The sequence below is a fragment of the Heteronotia binoei genome, chromosome 14, assembly GCF_032191835.1.
Source record: "Heteronotia binoei isolate CCM8104 ecotype False Entrance Well chromosome 14, APGP_CSIRO_Hbin_v1, whole genome shotgun sequence".
In the NCBI taxonomy this organism is placed as follows: Eukaryota; Metazoa; Chordata; class Lepidosauria; order Squamata; family Gekkonidae; genus Heteronotia; species Heteronotia binoei.
This window is the reverse complement of record NC_083236.1, coordinates 19,312,570-19,336,647: the sequence shown is the minus strand read 5'-3', so window position 1 is coordinate 19,336,647 and position 24,078 is coordinate 19,312,570. Positions and strand designations below refer to the sequence as shown.

Here is a 24,078-nt window from a genome sequence, read left to right as displayed (position 1 = left end):
TGAGGCCTCGTCTCAGGGACCCGGGGTTTACCTTAGTGGACTTCCAGAAGAATAAGGTGCCTATCTTGGGAGTGGGCCCGGTCCCAGTCCAATACAAGGGGTTCAAGGGCCAGCTACAAGTGCTAGTGGTCAAGAACCACCGGACAAACCTTTTGGGTCTCGACTGGTTCAAGCCCCTGGGAATAGAGATCAGGGGGGTCAATAAGACTGTCGGAGTGGACTTTAACAAGGTTTGTGAAGAGTTCCCGGCCGTTTTCGATGGCACCTTGGGCTGCTACACGGGTCCCCCGGTTACACTACACCTTGACCCCACAGTGCGGCCTATTAGGCTTAAAGCGCGGCGAGTTCCATTCGCGCTCAAGCCTAAAATAGAGGAGGAACTGGATAAACTGATTGCACAGGGAATACTAGAGCCTATCACCCACGCAACCTGGGAAACTCCCATCATGACTCCAGTCAAGCCCAGTGGGGAAGTGCGGATTTGTGCAGACTATAAGTGCACCCTCAACAAGGCTCTTCAGGCCCACGCATACCCTGTGCCCATCGTCAGCCACGTTTTAGCCACCCTAGCCGGCGCAAAAAATTTTGGCAAGTTGGACTTGGCCCAAGCTTACCAACAGCTGCCGGTGGATGAGGCCACGGCCAACGCCCAAACAATTGTGACCCACCGAGGGGCCTTTAGAGTAAAGCGGTTGCAATTTGGCGTGAGTGTGGCTCCGGGGTTGTTCCAGGAACTCATGGACTCTCTTTTAAAAGGACTTCCCGGAGTCACTCCATTCTTCGATGATGTGCTGATCGCGGCAGCCTCACCTGAAGAATTCGCCGCCCGCCTTAGAGGAGTCCTACAACGTTTTGAAACAGCCGGCCTCAAGGTCAAAAGGAGAAGTGCCTCCTGGGCGTGGATCGGGTGGAATTCCTGGGGTTCTCCATCGATGCCCAGGGGGTCCATCCCTCCGACGCCAAGCTGCATGCCATCAGAGATGCTCCAGCGCCCACCAACAAGCAAGAACTCCAGGCCTTCCTCGGCCTCCTAAACTTTTATCATGCTTTTCTCCCCCACAAGGCAGCGGTGGCCGAACCCCTGCACCGGCTTCTAGACAAGAACCAACCCTGGGCGTGGGGCCGCCAGCACGCTAAAGCCTTCCAGGATATCAAGGGCCTCCTGATGTCCAACTCCGTCCTTGCCCATTTCGACGAGACCCTGCCCTTGGTCCTTGCATGCGACGCATCCCCTTATGGCGTGGGGGCAGTTCTGGGCCACCAACTCCCTGATGGGACCGAAGTCCCTATCGCGTACTACTTGCGGACTCTCTCGTCGGCGGAGCGGAACTACGCCCAAATCGACAAAGAAGGGTTGGCAGTCGTGGCCGGCGTCAAAAAATTTCATGATTACATCTACGGCCGGCCCTTTACCCTCTATACGGACCACAAACCCCTCTTGGGCCTCTTTGCATCGGACCGGCAGACCCCTCAGGTGTTGTCCCCACGGGTCCTCCGTTGGTCCATTTTTCTAGCCGGCTACACCTACACCCTAGTGCATCGCCCGGGCAAGGCAATGGGCCATGCTGACGCCCTGAGCCGCTTGCCCTTGCCTGACGTGGATCCTGATCCAGCCCCGGCTCATCAGATCCTACTGATGGACATGCTTCCGGACAGGCCATTGCTCGCCCGCGACGTTGCTGCCCGCTCCGCTCGTGATCCAGTCCTCTCCCGTGTCTTGGACTGGGCGGGGAGGGGGTGGCCCAAGGGCTCGACTGGGCCGGAATTTACTCTGTTTGCAGCCCGGAAAGATGAACTATCCACCCACAAAGGCTGCCTACTAACAGAGTCGTCATCCCCAAACCCTTGCAAGACCAAGTGCTGAGAGCCCTGCACGAGGCACACCCGGGCATAGTCCGCATGAAGGCTCTCGCACGGAGCTATGTCTGGTGGCCTGGCCTCGATGCAGAAATTGAGGCTTGGGTTAAAAGGTGCCCGACATGCCAGGTGTCAAGGCCTGACCCCCCACGTGGCCCAGTGCAATCATGGGAATCCACCAAAAACCCCTGGTCAAGACTGCATATGGACTTTGCTGGCCCTTTCCATGGGCGGACTCTACTCATACTAGTGGATTCATACTCCAAGTGGTTGGAGGTGGTCCAGGTGCCCTCGCCATCGTCGCAGGCGACCATCACAGCTCTGAGAGCCATCTTTGCAACCCACGGGTTGCCGGAGACCATCGTCACCGACAACGGCACAGCATTCACGTCCGCAGTGTTCCAGGACTTCTTGGCCAGGAACCTCATCAGGCACATTCGCTCTGCCCCGTTTCATCCAGCCACCAACGGCCAGACAGAGCGGATGGTGCGCACGGCAAAGGAGGCCTTGAACCGTCTGGGCCCCTCAGACTGGCCAAAAGACTTGGCGTGTTTCCTAATGGCCTACCGGACCACACCCACCACCTCCATAGGTCGCAGTCCAGCCGAACTCCTCATGGGCCGCCGCATCACCACCCTGCTGGACAAGCTGCACCCTGACCGAGCCCCAGACAGGCGACCGGCACCGGAACACCTTAAAGCCCCCAGAGGGTTCTACCCAGGTGAGACAGTGTGGGCACGGAACTATGCCACCACTGGCCCCGCCTGGCTCCCTGGAAAGGTGGACCACGTCACCGGACCGGTCTCCTATGCAGTGGCCTTGGAGGGTGGACATCTCCTGAGGCGACACATCGACCAACTCCGAGGTCGCCTGCCTGCCGGGGAGCCAAGGTCAGAGCCTCCAGATCCGGACAACGTAAGTCCCCGTGAGCCTGACACAGAACAGGGTTCCGTAGAGCCCACTTCGGCCCAGCAGGAGGAGACCCCCGACCGCGCAGCTGAACCCAGGTCTCCCGGGGCCGCCGTCCCAGATGTCTCCAGCTCTGCAGCCGCGGAACCACCAACCGAGTCGGAACGCCCAGTCCCCTCGGAGCTCTGACGCTCGACACGAGACCACCACCCTCCAGCATATCTCCAGGACTATGTCACCTGATAGCTGGAACTATGGGGGGAGGGGTGTTATGTCCTAGGTTCAAATGGAGAACTGTTACTTTTGGAGGGAACTGTTACTTTTGGAGGGAAGCTGAACAAGCCAAGCTTGTACTCCACACCAGGGTTCCAGAGAAGGCCTAAGCGTGCCCAATCAGGGCATAAGTAGCCAATCAACATCTAGGCTCATACTGTACCCTGATAGGCCCTTAGGCCTCTGTAAATAGCCAATCCATGTACATAGTTAAGGTCCAATCAGAAGGGGGCAAGAATTGTATAAAGGAGCGGGAGGTTTGACTAGAGCTCAGTCTGTGTTGGTGTTCCTGAAGTAAAGCTTGCTGAAATCACTCTCCAACTCTGGTCTCTTACTGCGCCGACCCCAGTACTTTACACCATGAAAAAGAACTGTTGAATCCATGCTACTAATTTTAGGGCTCTGCTGTGTGGATGTTGTAGTTCAATTGTTGTGTGTTTGTTAAATGCTGCCAAGTCATTTCCAATTTAAGGTGACCTTATGAACCAATAACCTCCAAAACGTCCTATCACTTTCTTCAGATCTTGCAGATTGAAGGCTGTGATTTCCATTAGTGAATTAAAAACCTGGAAGGTTGAATAAATACAAATCTGAAGGCCAGTTCCTAAAAAGAATAAATTAAAACATACAATAATGCAAAATCATCAAAATACGTGTATTACAGCATAATTTAAAAACAGTTATAGGCCTAACTATAGTTTCAGCACAAGAGAAAACTGCACAATGTACACAAATGAAACCTAATGCGACCTCACACATTTCAGCCTAAGTTTCCTTCTTCATGGTCAAGCTTAGATAGTACATTTATACTCAATGTTTGGATACTAATACAAATAGTTAATCAATGTAGGACCAAAAAAAGGAGTTATGTTTATTTTTTTTAACAATTTCTACGCAATACCTAGCTGTAAATGTATAAAACTGTATAAAACTGACCAATTAAAATTACAGTTATAATCAATGACGTAAGGCATAGGAGTATTATGGAGGCTTCATATGATATTGCCTTGTATCATAATTGGGTGTGCATAACTTGGAAAGCATTTCAATTATATGCCTAAAACAGTTCCTAATAGCCAATTTTAATAATTATAAATAGCATAAATTAAATAGTTCTATTAAGGAAAACCTGTTAATTACCTTCCTATTTTGGTCTGGAAGATACCGCCTCAAGAGTAATTCAGAGAATGTACCATGATGATATGTAGTGTAAAGTGGCTAAACCAGGGGTGGCCAACAGTAGCTCTCCAGATGTTTTTTGCCTACAACTCCCATCAGCCCAGCCAGCATGGCCAATGGCTGGAGCTGATGTAAGCAAAAAACATCTGGAGAGCTACTGTTGGCCATCCCTGGTCTAAACAACTGTATGACAAGCTGTAGGATGATGTAGTCCTGATGTAATCAAGATTGAACGATATAATCAGGGTGGGGGTGAAGAAGCCAGGATTCTTCTGGCACAGAGATGGAAACTTCAGGAGACTCCCACGAAAATGGACTTGGTGGGAAAAATTCTGGAAACTGTTGGCTGGGAAATCTAAGGAGGAAGCAAGAAAATATTGGTTGAAATTCTATGTTTGGCTAGATACGCAAGGCTAAGATTATTTGGAGTGAACTTATATCTCCTTTGCCCTGTATTTTGTACTATAAGATTTTCTTTGTTGGAAATGTCAATTTGAATAGGTATTTTAATAAGAAAGTTTACAGTATAAAAATATCAAAATATTGATGATATAAAGTTAAGAGATAATAATGTGTGACAATTTATGTATTTTAAGAAAGTATTTTATATGCAGACTTGTATTTTATGAAAGTATATTATATGCAGACTAAGATTGATTTGTAACTATAATTTCTTGTCCCCTCTTCTCCTTAATTTCTAGAAAACTAATAAAACTTTTTAAATGAAAAGAAAAAATGTATTGCCCATGTTCCAATACATCAGTCAACAGTTACAGCAGAATTATGGGGAAGTGACAAAAAAAATCGCAATATTATACTGCATGGCATTATACACATAACCAATTGACTTCCTCATGTGGGGTTAAAGCTCCAAGATTCTCCTATCATTCATGGGATGAATGCAGCCTTTACACTGACTATATTAGAGAGCCTTTACACCGTACTAGAGGACGTAGTGTTTAGATTGTGAGATTAGAATCTAGAAGACTGGAAAAAACAGATTCAAATCCCTACTTTGCAATGGTAGCTTGCAGGATAACCCGTCATACTCCTTTGGTCTATCTACGTAATTTCACAGGTTAGTGGTTATGAAAAGATGGTGGAGGTAGGGCAGGGCTTTTTTTTAGCAGGAACGCACAAGAATACAGTTCCGGCTGGCTTGGTGTCAGGGGGTGTGGCCTAATATGCAAATGAGTTCCTGCTGGGCTTTTTTCTACAATTAGGCTACCAAAAGAGTGGCCGCCACTGCTGCCTCTTCCCCCCTTCCTTCCTGGATTGCATGGGAAGGAAGGGAGAAGGAGGTGGCGACGGCTGCTCTTTCGGCGGCTCGCTCATCCTTCCTGCTGCTGCTGCCCCCTCAACCCCTCACTGATTATAGTGATTGTGCTGGCATAGGAGCCGTGAACCTTCGGTGCCATTTTACCCACTGATCAGCTGATCAGCAGGGGGGCTTTAAATAGCCCGGGAAGCGCAGCACTCCACCACCCTTTCCCGGGCATTTAAATGGTGGGGAAGGGAGGGAGGAGGAGGCTGGGGAGCTGGAGAAAGACCCCACAGCCCTCAAGCCATTGGGGGCCCCACTTGTCCCCCGTGCTGGCAGCAGGGCGCAGCACTGCTCACAGGGGCAGTGGACAGTGAGTCTGCCTGGGGCTCCATGTGCCCTAGGATAGGCCCTGCTGAAAGACAAAAGAAAAAGTGTAGATGCATCACTGAATACAGGTCCATAAAGATGGCTGTGTGTAATGGAAAATGAGGGCAAATTGATATACAGAGAGAGGCCTCCAAGTAGGCTTCCCTGTCAGCCCTGAGCTCTGGAAACCTCAACATGTAGAGCAGGGATGGCCAACGGTAGCTCTTCAGATGTTTTTTGCCTACAACTCCCATAAGCCCCAGCCAGCATAGCCAATGGCTGGGGCTGATGGGAGTTGTAGGCAAAAAACATCTGGAGAGCTACCATTGGCCACCCCTGATGTAGAGTATGGTGAGGATGACTCTCACGTCTTCTTTCAAGCCCAGGAGAAATAGATTGGGGCAAGCAGGGGTGTGGAATAAAGAAGAGAGGAGAAGAGATTGGATTTATACCCCACTCTTCACTCGGAGTCTCAGAGCAGCTTACAGTCTCCTTCCCTTCTGCACCCCACAACAGACATCTTGAGAGATAGGTGGGGCTGAGAGAACTCTTACGGAGGATGTGTCAGACAGGCAGATTGCTATGGCAGCATCTCAGCTTTAAATAAGCCACTTCAGTTTGGGGCAGTTTCTGTTGATCAGCCAGCACCCCCTAAGCGAGCATCACAGTGCTGTGGCCCTGTGGTTGGTCATTCACATCACTAATGCACCACAACCACAAACCTGAGGCTGGGTTGGATTTTTTTTTCTAAGTTTTGTTGTGCATGTGCAGAAACAGACAAGCACATATACACTCCTGGCCACATTCTTTGGGGGTGCTGAAGCGGACATCAGAGTGGGGTTGGGGTAGGAGAGGGCACACCAGAAATCGAGTGGAATGGTCATGCGTTTCCATACTGCACCTGGGTGATGCCTAGAAACACACCATAGAAAAGTTTTGCTGAGGTATCCATTGGAATTTGCCAGCGGCTATTTAAGCTGTGTCGGAGTCATTTTAGCATGAGATAGGAACAAGTGGGGCACGGGAGCCAGATATGTGCATTTGATTGTGCCCGTTTGATCCAGAGGGGAGAGGTGACTATGTCAGACCAAACTGCTTATGTGATTGCACCCTGAGAACTGCTCTTGAGAGAACAACTGTGAGAAAACTGTGACTGACCCAAGATCACCCAGCAGCTGCATGTTAAGGACTGGGGAATCAAACCCGTTTCTCCAGATTAGAGCCCACTGCACTTAAGCACTACACCGAACTGGCTGTCTGAGGTGAGGACCTTGGACACTGTTCCCCTTCCACGTGCTTCTGTGATTCCTACAGGTCTCCCTTGGTCCTTCACTGTCTGTAAATATCAAAAATGAAAAGAGCTAGGAGATTAGCACCTCAGAATACATCTCCTCTGTTTTTCTGGTGTGCCTGTGGCTTTTCCATTCTGAATTTTCCCAGGCATTTTGTCTATTTTCATGTAATTGAGGTAATCCCATTGTTGTTCTTCTGTGCAGTGAAATAATGAAATTATTGAAAGAAAAGGGGGAAAGACATCATTGAGATGTGGTAAACGTTGTGTTTCCTAGCAGACCATATATTATATTTTCTTCCCCTAGGTGGACAGTTACGATGTGACAGTGTCAGAAGACCTGGGGGAGATCCAGCTGATAAAAATAGAGAAACGAAAATATTGGTTTCCTGATGATTGGTATCTTAAGTACATCACAGTGAAAACACCGATAGGTGATTACATGGAGTTTCCATGTTACAGATGGATTACAGATGAAAAAGAGGTGATACTCCGAGATGGGCGAGGTGAGCGCTTGGCAAGATTTTGTTTTTGGTGAGCAGCTGGAGTGGAAAACTGTTTTAATTAGCTTTATAAGGGATTATTTTCTTTATTTTTGCCCTGCCTTTCTGTTCTATAGGGACCCAAAGTGACTTATATCAATGTACTTTCTTCCATTTTGTCCTTTAATTTTGTTTGTTTTAATTGTTGTGAGCCGCCCTGAGCCCATTAGGGGAGGGTGGGATGTAAGTTTGATTAAATAAATAAATAAAATCTCTTGAGAAATATGGGCCACCCTTTCTAATTAGCTGGGGCTCTGTAGACATCTCATTCTCAACTGCATGGGAGACATGGCCTTTTCTCAGAGAGCTGCATGTCCACAGTATCCTAAATTCAACAAAGTATCCTAAATTCAACAAAACTTTTTCCTTGGGAGAAATCACCCTCTAGCTACTCTCAATCTGGCTATATCTCATGCTGTCTAAACAACACTTAGTGAATGTTCCCCAAGTGTGACAATCACTTCTGAGAGCCTGGAACAACAATCCAAAGATGTGATTCTGTTGCTCCTAGAGTTGGAGAGCAATTCTATTGCTTTTCACCAGCTTACATGGGAAAGAAATTTGCCCGATGCTGTAGATCACTCCATGCCCTTTTCCAAAATTGGTGTTAAGGAAACCACTTTTAGAGACAAGTTGGGTGATTACAGAGCAGCACTTTGGACCAACTCAGAGACGCCTCTGAAATAGACCCAAAAATCCTTCCAGATGGCAACAGATGCTACCTGTTCCCATCCCAGCCCCACCCCGTCCTCCAGCCTCCAGAGAGCAGCTCAAAAAGCTACCACTTTGGAAGTGGTAGCAAATTTTTAAGCCATATGCCAGTCGCCTCCTCGCTGTCTGGAAGCAGCAAGGTGCAAGCGAGGCACCCTGGCCTGTGAAACTGCCAAGCCACCCCAAGCTGCTTCCGGCTTTTTTCCCCTTAAAAACTGTCGGGAGCACTTGAGCACTTAATTTGTTGGGGAGGGGGAAGAGTAGTCTGGCTTTTGAGGTAGCCCCATGTCTGGAGGCGCCCGACTACCTTGCAGATGGGATGCAGGCGCTTTGCTGGGGAGCGTGTGAAGGCTTCGGGATGGCTCTTCTCCAGCCGGCCCAGTTTGGGACGTCTTCCAATCACCCCGAACTGCCCGTCTGTTAGCAGCTGTTGTATCCTTGATAAAGATAAGTAATTCACATTTGAGTTGGTTAAAATTTCCCAGGTGAATGCTGTCCAGCTCTAGTTGTTATTCCTTAGTTATAGTTTTGTGCTATCTTTATTTTTCTCCCATATTTGGACAAGACTGTCATGCTTGCCAAATATTTCAGTCTCCAATTCTTGTTACCCTAATATTTTCAGGACCATTATAATTTCTTCAAACCCACTGCCAATTATAGTTGCACTTTTTCTCTAGGTGTTTTATTTCCAAACAAGATCTTAGCTTTTGCAGACAAAATGCCTGATCTGAAAACCCCGGTCTTGGGTCTTATGAGGAATTTGCTGCATGGCAATACATGGGGGGGGGATGGCAGTCGTGCTAGCATCTATAGCAACCCTACCTATGCAGTTCATGGTACAGAATTCCCCGATTTCTGTTGTGGCGTCAGAATCAGACATATGTGCTAGGACATGGAATACTATAAAAAGGTGCATAGCAAGGTGAAAATGTATAAGTTTAGCACACTTGGGTTTACAAGTTATTTCATTACATTTATGGATCACTTAATCCTTACTGTTGTTAAACCCCACATGGAGTGAACTAGCAGGCAGGACTTGAAAGTGTCCCAAGCACAGTTGAGGTCTTGTATCATTACTTAGAATAGGGCTGCCCATGGTGATTGGCTGCCCCCACAGTTCAGTCATTTGACCAGCAAGTCCCCATGTAAAATCCACCTGCTGTATTCCATGTGTTCATTACTGCTAAACACTTCTGTTCATCTCAGCAATGTTGTTCTCTATTTCCTCCACACCTTTCAGGTGGATACAGAGACCAAATGACTCCAATCTATTTTAAAAACGAGTACATTTTTCCTTAAGTTTATACGCATTCTATAGATGCAGTAGCAAAGAAAAGGTACAGTTGGACAACAGATTACTACGGCATCTGAGCATAGGATGTATAATTAGGATTAACAGCATTTTTCTTTCCTTGCTTCTAGGATGTTAGAGATAGGCAAAAACAGGGCTTTTTTCTGGAAAAAGAGGTGCCAGAACTATCAAGAAGAAAATGAAGGAGAAACATACAGGCGCCTCTCATGAACTATTAACATTTTTAAAAAAAAATTGTTTCCACAAAGAGGTTCCGGAACTCCATTCCACCATGTTTCCCCAGGGGAAAAAAGCCCTGGGCAAAAACATCTTATTGGTTTCCTATAATAGCTCAAGACCCCTATAGGCCAAGGTGGCTGCAATTGGTCAGAAGCAATTTAGAAAGTATAGGATTCTCACTTGAAAACCTCTTGGTGCAGAGCAATGCCAAAGCAAAAAGTATTATCAAACAAAGAATCTGCGATATAGAGAGACAAAGGGATCTAGAACAGGCCCCCTCTTTTTTAGCATCTACTGAGACCAAATATGTTATGAGGACGGCCAAGTACTTTTTTTATTTGGAGGTACCAGCCCACAGAAGAGCCTTTACGTTGGCTCGATGCGCAGCCATGCCCTCAAAGGTGTTAGAAGGGAAATATAGAAAAGTCCCGTATGAGGACCGACGCTGTCCTTGTGCTATGGGAGAGGTGGAGTCGATGACTCATATGTTTTTTCGATGCCCTTTCCACCAAGTACAGAGGGATAGGTTTGTTTCCCCGTTTGTAGTTAAACCAATGGCAGACGCGGACGAGGCGTGTTTGGAGAAACTTTTGGTGGATGCAAGTCCAATTATCTCTAGACAGATAGCCAAATTTTGCCATTACCTTGTGAAGTTCCATACTAAGAAACAAGAAACTGCATGTCTTGTATGACCTCTTGGAATTTTAGGTTATAAATGTTTTTATATACTCTGATTTAAAGGATTTATATAAATTGGAACTGACTTGAATTTTAAAATTGGTTAAATTATATTTTAGTTATCTTGGATTGTATAGGTGGGGAAATGTTTAAGTATTTTATTGTATTTTATGTTTTTTAGGAGGGTATTTTATACTATCCTAGGTATTTTAGGAGGGTTTTATATGATGTGTTGTAGTTTTTATATTGGTCTCTGACTAATAAAAGTTCATTCATTCCAGCAGGAACTCATTTGCATATTGGGCCACGCCCCTTGACATCACCATTGTTTCACACAGGGTTGTTTTGTAGAAAAAGTCCAGCAGGAATTCATTTGCATATTAGGCCACATCCCGTGATGCCAAGCCAGCTGGAACTGCGTTCCTGCTCAAAAAAAGCCCTGCTGAGAGCTGTATTTGGAAGTTGGTTTCAATAAATGAAACCATGCAGGGATTAAACTCTATCTGCCTTCCCCGTGCACGTTCCACTGAAATCAGGTTTGCATGTACCTGATGTTTATTTGCTTAAAATGCTGGGATGATCTGATCAGGGATCTCCCAAAGTCTCACCTGTTTACACTCTCTGTTTGAACAACTTGTATGTACCTGCTGAGCTGCTACAGAGTAGCTGAGAGCCTTGTCTGAGCCTGCAAAGCCACTGGCCTTCCTCCTGGCAATTCCATAAATTCCCTTCGATCTGCTACAGGTCCCCACTAGCCACTGGCGGGGTGTGGAGGGGTAAGAATTGGGATACTTCTGGAGATTTGGGGTGAAACCTGGGTGTTATTGGTTCTAGGCAGGGCTTTTTTTTCTAGAAAAATAGGTGCCAGAACTCTTAAGAGGAAAATGAAGGAGAAACACATGGGTGCCCCTCATGAATTTTTAAAATTTTGTTGAGAATTTTGTTTCCACAAAGAGGTTCTACCACATTCCCCCCAGGAGGAAAAGCCCTGCGGAAAAATATCTTATTGCTTCCAAGTCTGATGTTCATTTCAGATTTAATTATCTTTCAAAATGGGAAGAATATATCTTCCTCCTTTAGAATGACTGCCCTGAGCAGCCCTCTGAAAGTATGACTGTCCCCAAAATGACCAGGAATGTCCGCTCACTCCCTTCTTTTAGAGGGAAAGATACTTCTTCCCAGCAACTTGCTTGCCAAACAGGCCAACATGGGGAAATGAAGAGGCTTCACCATGGCCCGTGAACAGCAGGGCCCTTGCTCCTGCCTCTCTACTGACTTCTTGGGTTACACTCCTCCTAAACTGCTTTATTGCCCCTTCCTCAGTTTAGGATTAGGGAAAGGGCACAGAGCTGTCTTTTTGGCCACATTACTTGTTCTTAACATCTGCGCTTTCACAGAGTATATACCCAGCAGTCACAAAGCAAAGTAGAAAATTCTTACACAGATCCTTGGGTGAAATGCCATTTGGCCAGGGTCCTTTTCAGTGATGACATATGTGAGTGGGGCCTCTAAATCCCTATGTGGGTGTTTTTTTAAAAACCCTTGATATCACAAATCCAGCGATTAATACATGTCTCTTTTATTGTATAGACTAAAAACAATTATTTTATGTACTTCTGTAATATAGGTGGTAAAAGCAGGGTTTGTATCAGAAGTAGGGCCATAAGATGATTATAGGCAGGAGCCTCAAGAGATATCATCTGAAGAGAGAGTACGTTAGAGAAGGAGCTTTAGTGGTCAAGAGAAATTCATCAGCCTTATAAGCCTTAGCTGCAGATAAAGATCATGTTCCACAAACTGACCTGGGTTCACGATGTGTGATGGAAGGCACTAGAGGACTCTTTTAATAAATAAAGGACGTTTTGTCTCAAGACGAATTATATCCTTATTGTTTCATCATCTTATTATAGCTAAGCTTTCCAAGGATGACAAAACTCAGATTCTTAAACATCACAGACGCAAAGAACTGGAGGATCGCCAGAAACTGTATCGGTGAGTTTCCTCATGGCTTCACCATTTGTGCTGTTTTCTGAACATTGCCCAGAGGGCTGAGGAGATTAGAAATCTTATAATATTTTATTATGTTAAGGCCATGTTCCTTTTTTTCATAGTACTTCAGAAGCTACATTTTTTATCTTTGCAGCTCTTGTAATGTTGTTCTAGGGAAAGTTATAGAAGCACTTTCAAAGAGATAAACGTTTTGGTATTATTATCATTTTCAGAGTAGCTATCCTCTCACACCTGGAGAGATATACTAAAGTCCATCTTGCCACATCTGATTTGATATGTGCAAATAACCCTAAATAATTATTCTCATACAAGTAATTTACACTGGAAGGCAGCCATATTCCTAGGAATCTGAGATCTGAATGGGACCATTTAAAATTATGTGGACTAGAAATCACCTTCTGTGTGTTTGCATTTACATTTACACTATATAGTTTGTTATACTTTTTTAAGCATTGCAACCTACATCATGTTGAGTTTTCTGAATCCACAAATAACAAAAAAGAAAATGATCAGCAAAGATACTTGTTTTCAATTCTTTTCCGGGAATGTTTTTATTTGTTATATATGAAATGCCACTTTTCATTTCACTTAGTATCTCAGTACTGATAGCAAATAAAAGGGGAAGTAGTCTGGTGCTTTAACAGTGTAACTAGAGTTGAGAGATTTATTAATCTGGAGGTACATCTTTAGCTGACAGGTGTGTTGCTTTTATTATATTTAGAAATTTACCTTTCTATTGTATCAGAAGCCTTCATGGTGCATATTATCATCGAAATGTCTTTTTTTGTTGCTCAGTTTATAAACAAAATCACTCCCATGATGTCTGTTTAAATGTTTGCAGAAACTGTTGAATGTATTTTGTTTCACAACTATTAAATAGTTAGCTAGATAATAAGATAAGATAAATTGTGTGTTTTCCCAATATTTTGCTTTGTAAATCATGTCTATTTACTGGTTTCCCCAATATTTATTATTTACAGCTATTTTTTATAAAGTAGAAATCAGTGTTCAATATCTGTTCTTAATGTTTCTCTGTGTTATCTCTACCTGTGGGGTAATGATGGCCAAATTGACTTTAGTTTTGGTGTTTTACTGTTCATCATGTATTCTGTATTGTGTATCATGTATAGCCGTATTTAGTGTATTTCTGTTTATCATGTATAGATGTTTGGAACACCAAGCCTCTAAAATAAGTCTTGCTCTTGATGACTTAATATCTGGGGTTCTGTTAATAATGAAAAGTTCTTCAAGCTTGTTTCTCAAACAAATAAAAAGATTTTATTTTTCACTTGCATGGGATAAGCTGCTTAATTCACACATGGCTTTGCCATTTGGAGCCATCTTAAAATGGAGGTGGAAAGTGCTGTTGTCCCAGCTGATTTATGTCAACTCTTCATCAGGTTTTCAGGGCAAGAGATGAACAGATGTGGTTTGCCTGCTTGCTTCTTTGTAGTGGCCCTGGACATCTTGATGGTCTCTAATGCAAAGCTAACTAGCGTCTGCTATGCTTAGCGTCTGAGATCCAATGAGAGCAGGCTAGGTTGGGCCATTCAGGTGAGGGCCATCTTAAAATACACACTTATTAAATTTTTACAACTAGCCTAGAAGAAGAAGAAGATGATATTGGATTTATATCCCGCCCTCCACTCCGAAGAGTCTCAGAGCGGCTCACAATCTCCTTTACCTTCCTCCCCCACAACAGACACCCTGTGAGGTAGATGAAGATATTGGATTTATATCCCACCCTCCACTCCAAAGAGTCTCAGAGCAGCTCACAATCTCCTTTCCCTTCCTCCCCCCACAACAGACACCCTGTGAGGTAGATGAAGATATTGGATTTATATCCCACCCTCCACTCTGAAGAGCGGCTCACAATCTCCTTTCCCTTCCTCCCCCCACAACAGGCACCCTGTGAGGTAGATGAAGATATTGGATTTATATCCCACCCTCCACTCCAAAGAGTCTCAGAGCGGCTCACAATCTCCTTTCCCTTCCTCCCCCACAACAGACACCCTGTGAGGTAGATGAAGATGTTGGATTTATATCCCGCCCTCCACTCCGAAGAGTCTCAGAGCGGCTCACAATCTCCTTTTCCTTCCTCCCCCACAACAGACACCCTGTGAGGTAGATGAAGATATTGGATTTATATCCCGCTCTCCACTCCGAAGAGTCTCAGAGCGGCTCACAATCTCCTTTACCTTCCTCCCCCACAACAGACACCCTATGAGGTAGATGAAGATATTGGATTTATATCCTGCCCTCCACTCCAAAGAGTCTCAGAGTGGCTCACAATCTCCTTTACTTTCCTCCCCCACAACAGACACCCTGTGAGGTAGATGAAGATATTGGATTTATATCCCGCTCTCCACTCCGAAGAGTCTCAGAGCGGCTCACAATCTCCTTTACCTTCCTCCCCCACAACAGACACCCTGTGAGGTGGGTGGGGCTGGAGAGGGCTCTCACAGCAGCTGCCCTTTCAAGGACAACCTCTGCCAGAGCTATGGCTGACCCAAGGCCATGCTAGCAGGTGCAAGTGGAGGAGTGGGTAATCAAACCCGGTTCTCCCAGATAAGAGTCCGCACGCTTAACCACTACACCAAACTGGCTCTCCGTGTATCACACAGACCTTCTAAGCTAAGGGATTTAGTATTGTTTAATATCATGTTAGATAATATTCAGGGCCCTAAAGGCAGTGAAAGGAGAAAAGAGGCATAAAGCAATTAGACAAAGGCGTTTATCCAGTGCAGCCCATACTTGCTTGGAAGAGACTCCCAGCTTTAGGCCTTTTGCAAGACCTGCTTGGAAAGGCTGTAGACAACCAGGAATGCTTTCTTTTTCTGGGCTGCTTTCTGTAGTGGCTATTCTGGCCAGTTTCAACAGTATACTGTAAGAGGTAATACAGTTGAATGAATCTGATTAGAAATAAACATTCAAAACGTGGACAGAGTCCAGCATTTTGAAATATTTAATCTCTAAATGGACCATCCCTTGAAGATTTTAAACTACAGAAAGTGCTCTAACACTTTGGTGTTTCTGTGCAGAATCTTCCAATGCATATATGCAAACACAAATGATCTTGTGCAATCTTATTCAGTATTTACAACTGTTTGACTTGGACTATATCTTGACCTTTTCCTCATTTCCCATCCTGTGTTCTGCGTAGCTTCTGCCCACAGAACAACACTGACAAGTTCTGGATTGCAACCTATTCGTGGGATAGCTGTGATTCTTTTCTGTGTCTAACTAAATTCTTGTCTTGATGATGTAGTTGCCAAATCAGAGCTGCGGGTGCCTACAAGTATTGTATTGAATCCCCTTCCCCAGGGGATTTGCTCAATTGAGTGAGATAGTACCTCGAGTCAGACTTCGGGGAGCTAGCATATATATTCCCTAAATAACATTCCTAGCATCATAACCTGATCAACATCTCAGTAACTGTGAGTGCAGAATATGATAGTGATAATTATTTGTAGCTGACTGATCTGGCATCATGGCTTGATTTCTTTTTCCCAGTAGCACAGTTTTCAGTCTTATAAAGCACAAAAAGCAAATGTTCTATTGGTTCACTAGTTCTCTTTTTTATCATCAGATGGGCTGAATGGCATCCAGGCTTTCCCTTGAGCATAGATGCCAAAACTCACAAAGAGTTGCCTCGCAACATTCAATTTGACAGCGAAAAAGGAGTTGACTTCATTTTGAATTATACCAAAGCGTAAGTATTGAGGTGTCCCTTGCCATACAATATTCATATTGCAGATAGTTAAGAGTCAGGCACCTTAGATATCAACAAAAGTTTCAGGGTGTAAGTGTATGGTTCCAAGCTTTGAATTCTCTCCTGAGATACTGGGCTCCAAGGTTCACACTCAAGTCCAGCAAATCAGGCAAAGTTTCTTTATTGTTAAAGAAGAGGTGAGGTGATCTTGAATAACAGTAATTAACCAGGCAAAAAAAGATTAAACATCTCCAAGAGGTCAACAAGCTACAACAAAATGAATGAAACCAGCCAAAATGTCTCTCTCGGCTTGGCTTCGCAAACCAAGATTTAAGAAGGGTGCAATAGTCCACGTCTGCTGCAGGCTCGCTGGTGGCTGACAAGACCAATGCGGGACAGGCAGGTCCGGCCACAGTGGCTGCAGGGAAAAGTCTGATTTAGGGTTGGTGCTGTAGCAGTGCGATTCTTCATTCAGGGTGCTGCCGAAAAATGTACATAAACCTCAAAGGCAGCAGAGTATCCTGCACAAAAGATGCACAATAACGCCCTGCCACCACCACACACACACTTAGCTTTATCAGACTCAGACCGGGCAGTTCCTGCAACAACTTGCAAGGTTGGTCCTACCCCTTTATGCCTCATTTTGTTCTTCAGAGTTGCTGTTTTGGGCCCGAGCTGATCTTCGCCTTACAATAAGCTTTCTAGAGTCAAAGAACTGTGACTCGCAGAATTTTATACCTTGTCGGTCTCTGAGGTGCTACTGGATTGAATCTAATGGTTCTAACAACTTGGTTACCCTCTGAAACTATGTTATAGATTTATTTATTTATTGTTTATTATAGTAGACTTTTATACTGCCCTCCCCACAAGCAGGCTTAGAACGGTGTACAATCTGTAATATGATGTACAGAAAAAGGGATAAAATTAATTAAAGGGTACTTTATATTTTGTATGTTTTCCTATTGGTAATCTAAACATTTAAGCTGAAAAGATTTCAGTGGTGTTTAACTTTAATTCATGCAAAGCCACCTGGAATAAGGTCACTCATGGAAGGTTTCTAGCTCTCTGAAAGCAGATAAAAAGAATTTACTATACCCATTGTTAGGTGCATATATTGTTACTATAGGAAGCACTTTGTATTGGAAATTACATTTAAAAAACAGAAATCTACTACTATGAAGTCCTTAATACTGATAGGAAGGGAATAAGAGAAAAGAATGGCTACTTCTCTCCATTTGGCTGTGCCCAGGACAGTAAATTCTTAAGGTGTTTTTATTGTTTAGTATGTTTGTTACTGAGTTTCTTGAACCATCAGAATACTGGCTTTTTCTTTGCTTGAAACTTGCAGGGGTCATTTTGTAGAAAAACAGGTGGTGGAGCTCATCCATGGATTGTTTTGCAGCTGTACCTACTATTCAATGGACCAGGTGGGGAGGAGGGGGGAACTGTCAGAAAGGTTCAGGAGCTCAGCTCCTGTGAGCTTCTGCTGAATTCAAGGCCTGCACAGAAGTAAAAAAACTTGAGTAATCAATTAATGGTTTCCTCATTGGTGAAGGACTCGCCTTGACACAGTCCAATCATTCCTGCATCTCTGTTGGGCGGGTAACTTCAATTATGGATATGGCCGTGGGTCGCAAAGAGTCAGACTCGACTGTGCGACTGAACAACAACAAAATCAAGCCAACTGATTTTAAACTGCAGAACTATTTTCTCTTTCATTTTGGGCTGGTTTCCAGGCCAGTTCTCTTGAAAGATCTATTGCCTGAAGGGCTTAATTGTTTGTCAACTGAACATCTGGAACTTCTGTTGCTATATTATTTACTTCATGGGAATGGATCTGGGCTGTCATCCAGACTTGGCGAAGAAATACTTGTTTTTTCCAAGAATGAACAAAAGTCAAAGAGCAGCTAACAAAATTCTGACAATAGAATTAGACATACATGCAGGCCTCTTTAAAATCCATAGTTCGTAGGCCCAAGCAAGGAAAGGTGTATAAGTAATAGAAGTGAAATAAATAGGGAACACTTTCTCTATGAAGAAAGGTTAAAACGCTTGGGGCTCTTTAGCTTGGAGAAATGTCAACTGAGGGGTGACATGATAGAGGTTTACGAGAATATGCATAGGACAGAGAAGGTAGAGAAAGAAGTCTTTTTCTCCCTTTCTCACAATACAAGAACTTATGGGCACTCAATGAAATTGCTGAGCAGTCAGATTAGAATGAATAAAAGGAAGTACTTCACCCAAAGAGTGATTAACACATGGAATTCACTGCCACAGGAGGTGGTGGCAGCTATAAGCATAGCCAGTTTCAAGAGGGGACTGGATAAACATATGGAGCAGAGATCCATCAGTGGCTGTTAGCCACACCATATTGTTGGAAATCTCTGTCTGGGGCAGTGATACTCTGTATTCTTGGTGCTTGGGGGGGGGGGGGCACAGTGGAAGGGCTTCTAGTGTCCTGGCCCCACTGATGGACCTGCTGATGTACCTGGGGGGATTTTTGGCCATTGTGTGACACAGAGTATTGGACTGGATAGGCCATTGGCCTGAACCAACATGGCTTTTCTTATGTTCTTATGCATCAAAAACTGTATAAAGCAAGCTCAGAACACAAGTAAAGTTAAAATAGGGGCTAAACCAATCCATTTTTAAGATCTGAGGAATCCAGTAAGGGTGCAGTGAAGGGCCAGTGACCCTTACAAGAACATAATAGTACCTCCCTTCTAATACAGCTGTTAAATGTTAACAGGGCTTTTTTTGAGCAGGAACACACAGGAACGCAGTTCCGACTGGCTTGGTGTCAGGGGTGTGTGGCCTAATATGCAAGTGAGTTCCTGCTGGGCTTTTTCTACAAAAAAAGCCCTATGTGAAACAATGGTGATGTCAGGGGGTAGCCTAATATGCTAATATGAGTTCCCGTTGGGCTTTTTCTACAAAAAGCGCCCTGAATGTTAATATATGAATCTCCCAAGACAGGTGTGTTATGAAAACAAAAAAATAAATTAGTATTGTATCTGGAGGAGAAGGTGTAAAGCATTGGGGAATGAAGGGGTGCTATCTCTTTCTTCACCTGTTTCCATGTTCCAAATGGTTTTTCATACAGGATTTCAAATGCCATTTGCCATCAGAGGCTTATTATCATTCAGAAAAGAAAGGCAGCATAGAGAGTCAAAATTAACAGTGCAGTCCTAAACAGAATTACACTCTCTAGGCCTCCGTTGATTTAGGTGGATTCATGGTGGAAGACAGGAGAGCCTGGCGTGTCTTTGTCCATGGGGTCACAAAGAGTCGGACTCGACTGTGCGACTGAACAACAACACCTGTCTTTAGGATTGTATTGAAAATAATGCTTCTCTTTCTCTGTTGTAAATGACCTCTTTAAAAAGGGATTGCAGCACTGCTACATTTGTTAGTAGTAGCATACAGCATAGAGTTTTTTACATTGTGGAGGAAGCCTTCGCGGGGGACTTAGAACACCTGTGAAAGGAGCACAGAATTCTAGGGATGGCTATTATCCTGAAGACAGGGGACCTGCTGTCGTTGGTTTTGTGAGAATTATTCCATCATCAGGTGCTTTTTTTATGATTTGGGAAGAGCTACTGCTTTGTTGTAATGGGGATTTTCCGTGTCAGTGAATTTTTTAAAAGTCAGGCTTTTTTTCCCAAATTCCCTAAATTTTCTTTTGAAAGCCAGTGTTGGACTAGGCTGCAAATCCAAAGATCAACAGGGTCACAGAGAGCCAGTTTGGTGTAGTGGTTAAGTGTGCGGACTCTTATCTGGGAGAACCGGGTTTGATTCCCCACTCCTCCACTTGCACCTGCTGGAATGGCCTTGGGTCAGCCATAGCTCTGGCAGAGGTTGTCCTTGAAAGGGCAGATGCTGTGAGAGCCCTCTCCAGCCCCACCCACCTCACAGGGTGTCTGTTGTGGGGGAGGAAGGTAAAGGAGATTGTGAGCCGCTCTGAGATTCTTCGGAGTGGAGGGCGGGATATAAATCCAATATCTTCTTCTTCTTCTTCTTCACCTTGGGAAGGAGTTCTGCACTCCTCTCTGTAGTGCTTGAAGGCAGGTATAAGAAAATCCCATATCTTGAAAGGTTCTGCACATGCCCATTAAGAGTGGTCGAGTCTAGACCATATGTTTTTTAGTTGCTTATGTTATAAGGAGGTTCATTTGGAGATTATTACCCATTGCTGGATAAGATTCCTGGTTGCACAAATAAGGGCACGCTTGATTATCTTTTATCTGATAAAAATCCTAAAATCATTTATCAAGTAGCTAGATTTTGTGTACTGATACTTTGATGATGGAAACTGTATTTTAAGTAGGTTTCAGAGTTTAACTTTTTATCTTGTATTTTGTATACAATTTTTAAAATTACAACTATTTGTATATGGCTGCTCTAGCAACTGTAATAAATTCATTCAGGTTGTGCATATGTGACTGTGCAGATATCTCTGCATATCTAATGGATTTTTGATGCTGGGGTAATCCAGGGCTGAAATAAATGTTGAAGGTGTGGCAGAATTCAAGTCCAGTAAATTTCAGAAACTCTAGTAACCACATCTATTTTGCTCCAAGATACCTGATTCACACAAATATATTCAGATTTCCTACAATCTTAGGTCCTTACTTCATCACTGAGAATTGCATTTCAGAATAGAAAGGAAATCAGGAAAGTGAAAGTTGTTTGTCGGGGGGGGGGGCACAAAAAGGGGTAGTAGCGGCTAGTAATCATTTCATGTTTCTTTTCTTTAGGATGGAAAACCTGTATGTGAACCGCTTTATGCATATGTTCCAATCCTCCTGGAGTGACTTTGCAGATTTTGAGAAGATCTTTGTCAGAATTAGCAATACAATTTCTGGTGAGATTTGCTTATATTCGTTCCATGTATCCGTAAAGAGTTTAAAGCATAGGATGAGTAAATTCAGACATAATCTGAATGCACGTGATTGGTAACATTGGGCAGCCTGTTTTTACTGGCTTTGCCTTTTTGTAAGTCTTGGTGGTAGTGGGAAGTGCTTGCAAGTCACAGCCAACATACGGCAGCCCTGTCGAATTTTCAAGGCAAAAGATGAACAGAGGTGACTTGCCATTGCCTGCTTCTGTGTAGCAACCCTAGAGGTTCTTGATGGTCTCCCAACCAGGTGCTAACCAGAGCTGATCTTGTTTAGCTTCCAAGATCTAATGAGATGGAGCTAGCCTGGGCCATCCAGGTCAGGGCTGTAAGTCTTAGAGAAATGCTATTTTATCAACTAGAACGCTATTTGTATTTGGTAAAAGATGTAGTGCAGATTCTAGTTTCACTGTGAGATTTTGTTCTTGAGGCAGGAATTGAAAGGTGAAACATTATGGCTTGTGCTAAGTTTTTGTGGCATTGGAAATAAGATCTTTGATTATTTATTGAACTCATATCCTGCTTTTTGATTGGAGCCCAAACCAGTAATAATACATATAGAAAAGGTTTTGGTTTTTTTTAATTTAAAAACTAAAGCCACAAAATAGATATGTGGGTGAGAAGAGAGGGGAACAGGTTAAAAAAACTTTCAGATGTTACTCTTATTAAAACCCCACTAAAAACACTAAAAAAGACAACACCCAGAATCAGCATGCTGGAACAAAACATAGACATCCCTTCTTACAAATGGAGGACCTGGGGAGGGGAGAAGTGGGAGAGGGCTAGTCTGGACTGAACTAGATGGCGTCTTTGCCCCTAGACTGCCTCTCTTGGGTCTCCCTTACAGTAGGATTGCCAGCCTTCAGGGGGGCGGAGTTGGAAATCTCCTGGAATTACAACTGATCTCTGGATTGCATAGATAGTTTGTTTCTTTATAACATTTATTCCACTTCTGGAGAAAATGGTTACTTTGGAAAGAGCACTGTATGGCATTATACCCTACTGAGATCCTTCCCCTCCCTGAAACCTACCCTCCAAGGTTCCACCCTCAAATATCCAGGTATTTCCAAACCCAGAGCTGGCAACCCTACCTTACAGGACAGATGGTCAGTGGCCACTGTGATGGAGAGGGTTCAGTCCAGCCAGACCCAGATCAGGTGCGTGGTGGTGAAGAGCCTACAGGAGATGGAATAATTAAAAGAGAAATTCTATAAACAGTACTGCCAAAGAAGTAGGATCTTAGTTAAGTCTGGTTAATTTTGGATATTGTGGTGGCAGTGCCTGACGCAAGTAGTGTTCTCTTAACCTCTTTAACCTACTGATCCTTAACATATTCGCCAGAGATCAAGACTCATGGAGTTTCCAAGACCCTATGGAAACATTTAAGTGTGGTTAACTGTTGTGAAAGAAGCATAACTCAAGAAAGTGTAACCATGTAGAGGTACAATTTATGCATTAACACCCCCCCCCCCTATAATTTGTACTACTTTCATAGTGATTCTTATTAAAACTTTGCTCTTTTTGAGAAAAGCAAATACCAGCAGACTTTTTTTTTGGGGGGGGGGGCGTTGATGTTTCCTTTGTGATGCAACTTGATATTGGTATCTGAAGGTTTCCTATATTAATTCTGGAGTAGAAAGGAACTCTCAGTCTCCATAGATTGTCTGAATTCAGCAATTGACTAAAACACAATTATAATAAGGAAAGATTACAAATAGAAGGAAAATAAAAAGGAATTGCAGACATCGTGAACATAAATGCATTGCTAATAAAGTCATTGCAACATATAACAGAAGCAGTTTAAGAATAAGAGCAAATGGTTCTGTGCAGAGGAAATGGACTTACATTGTCCTGCTTTACCTTCCCAACTGCCCATTCAAGTTTAAAGCTTGTTCCTTAATGTATTTTAAATTTAGACATCCATCCTTACTTGTTATAGTATATATGTTGACCCCAAAATACCCTAACCAGTTTGACTAAACCTATTCAGACCTGCCTTTTACTTACTTCTTGTGACCAGGGATGGTAATAGGAATATATACATAATTTTTGTTTAACACCTAATCTCTTTCCCAAGAGAACAAAAATCCAAGGAACCACAAATACCACTGGTGAGATCAAAAACACTGCATAATCTACAAACACTTATAAGAACAATGAGAGGGTAGTGAGGGCAAATTTTAATGTGGGGTTGATAGTTAATGTTTGATAATTTCCAGGTCACTTCTTCACCACAGTGTGGTATTTTTACACTTGATGGTATGGAACATACATCCATGGACACTTTGTCATCAAAATCCCCCTTTTTAGTGGTTTTCTTCATAATGCTTTAGCTTAATTTTATCCCAAATAAAGTCTAAATATTTTCTTTTCTATTTATGCAAAAACTGTTAAGAGGCTGTTTCTGGAAAAGCCTGGAATGCATAAAGGAATTTAAGGACCACAGTCATTTTTACTGTAGCCACCCTTCCAAGCCATGAAAGAATTAGTTTAAACCAGTTCATATGTGAACTTTTCAGTCATCTGACAATGTTTGCACTTAAAGAATTGCAATAGCTGTGCTGTAATTTGCTGTCCACCAAGTTGTAGTGATTCCCATTTACAGGGGAAACAGTGTTTCTCCAGTTTCTTGAGTAATGTGTTCTTTGAGAATTTCTCAACATTGATCAACAGACAACGCTAATACTGCAATTCTATGCACGTTTACAGAGTTAAGACTTTCTAAATCTTGTTTGGTCACCTCAGTTTGCACTCACTATGTTGTGGCAGGATTGGGCCACTTTCAACACAACATATTGTTAACCAGGGAGAGATCCTCTCTCTGACGTTATTTAACATCTACATGCACTCCCTTGCCC

General features: G+C 43.7%; 1 protein-coding gene across 1 annotated transcript in view; it reads left to right on the top strand.

Moving 5' to 3' along the window:
* ALOX5 (arachidonate 5-lipoxygenase) overlaps positions 1 to 24,078 on the top strand; it is a 60,010-nt gene that overhangs the window by 12,561 nt on the left and 23,371 nt on the right. The window contains exons 2-5 of the mRNA XM_060254305.1: positions 7,447 to 7,645; positions 12,512 to 12,593; positions 16,201 to 16,323; positions 21,081 to 21,187. Of these exons, the coding sequence (XP_060110288.1) occupies positions 7,447 to 7,645; positions 12,512 to 12,593; positions 16,201 to 16,323; positions 21,081 to 21,187 (511 nt within the window). The remainder of the gene's footprint in view (positions 1 to 7,446; positions 7,646 to 12,511; positions 12,594 to 16,200; positions 16,324 to 21,080; positions 21,188 to 24,078) is intronic.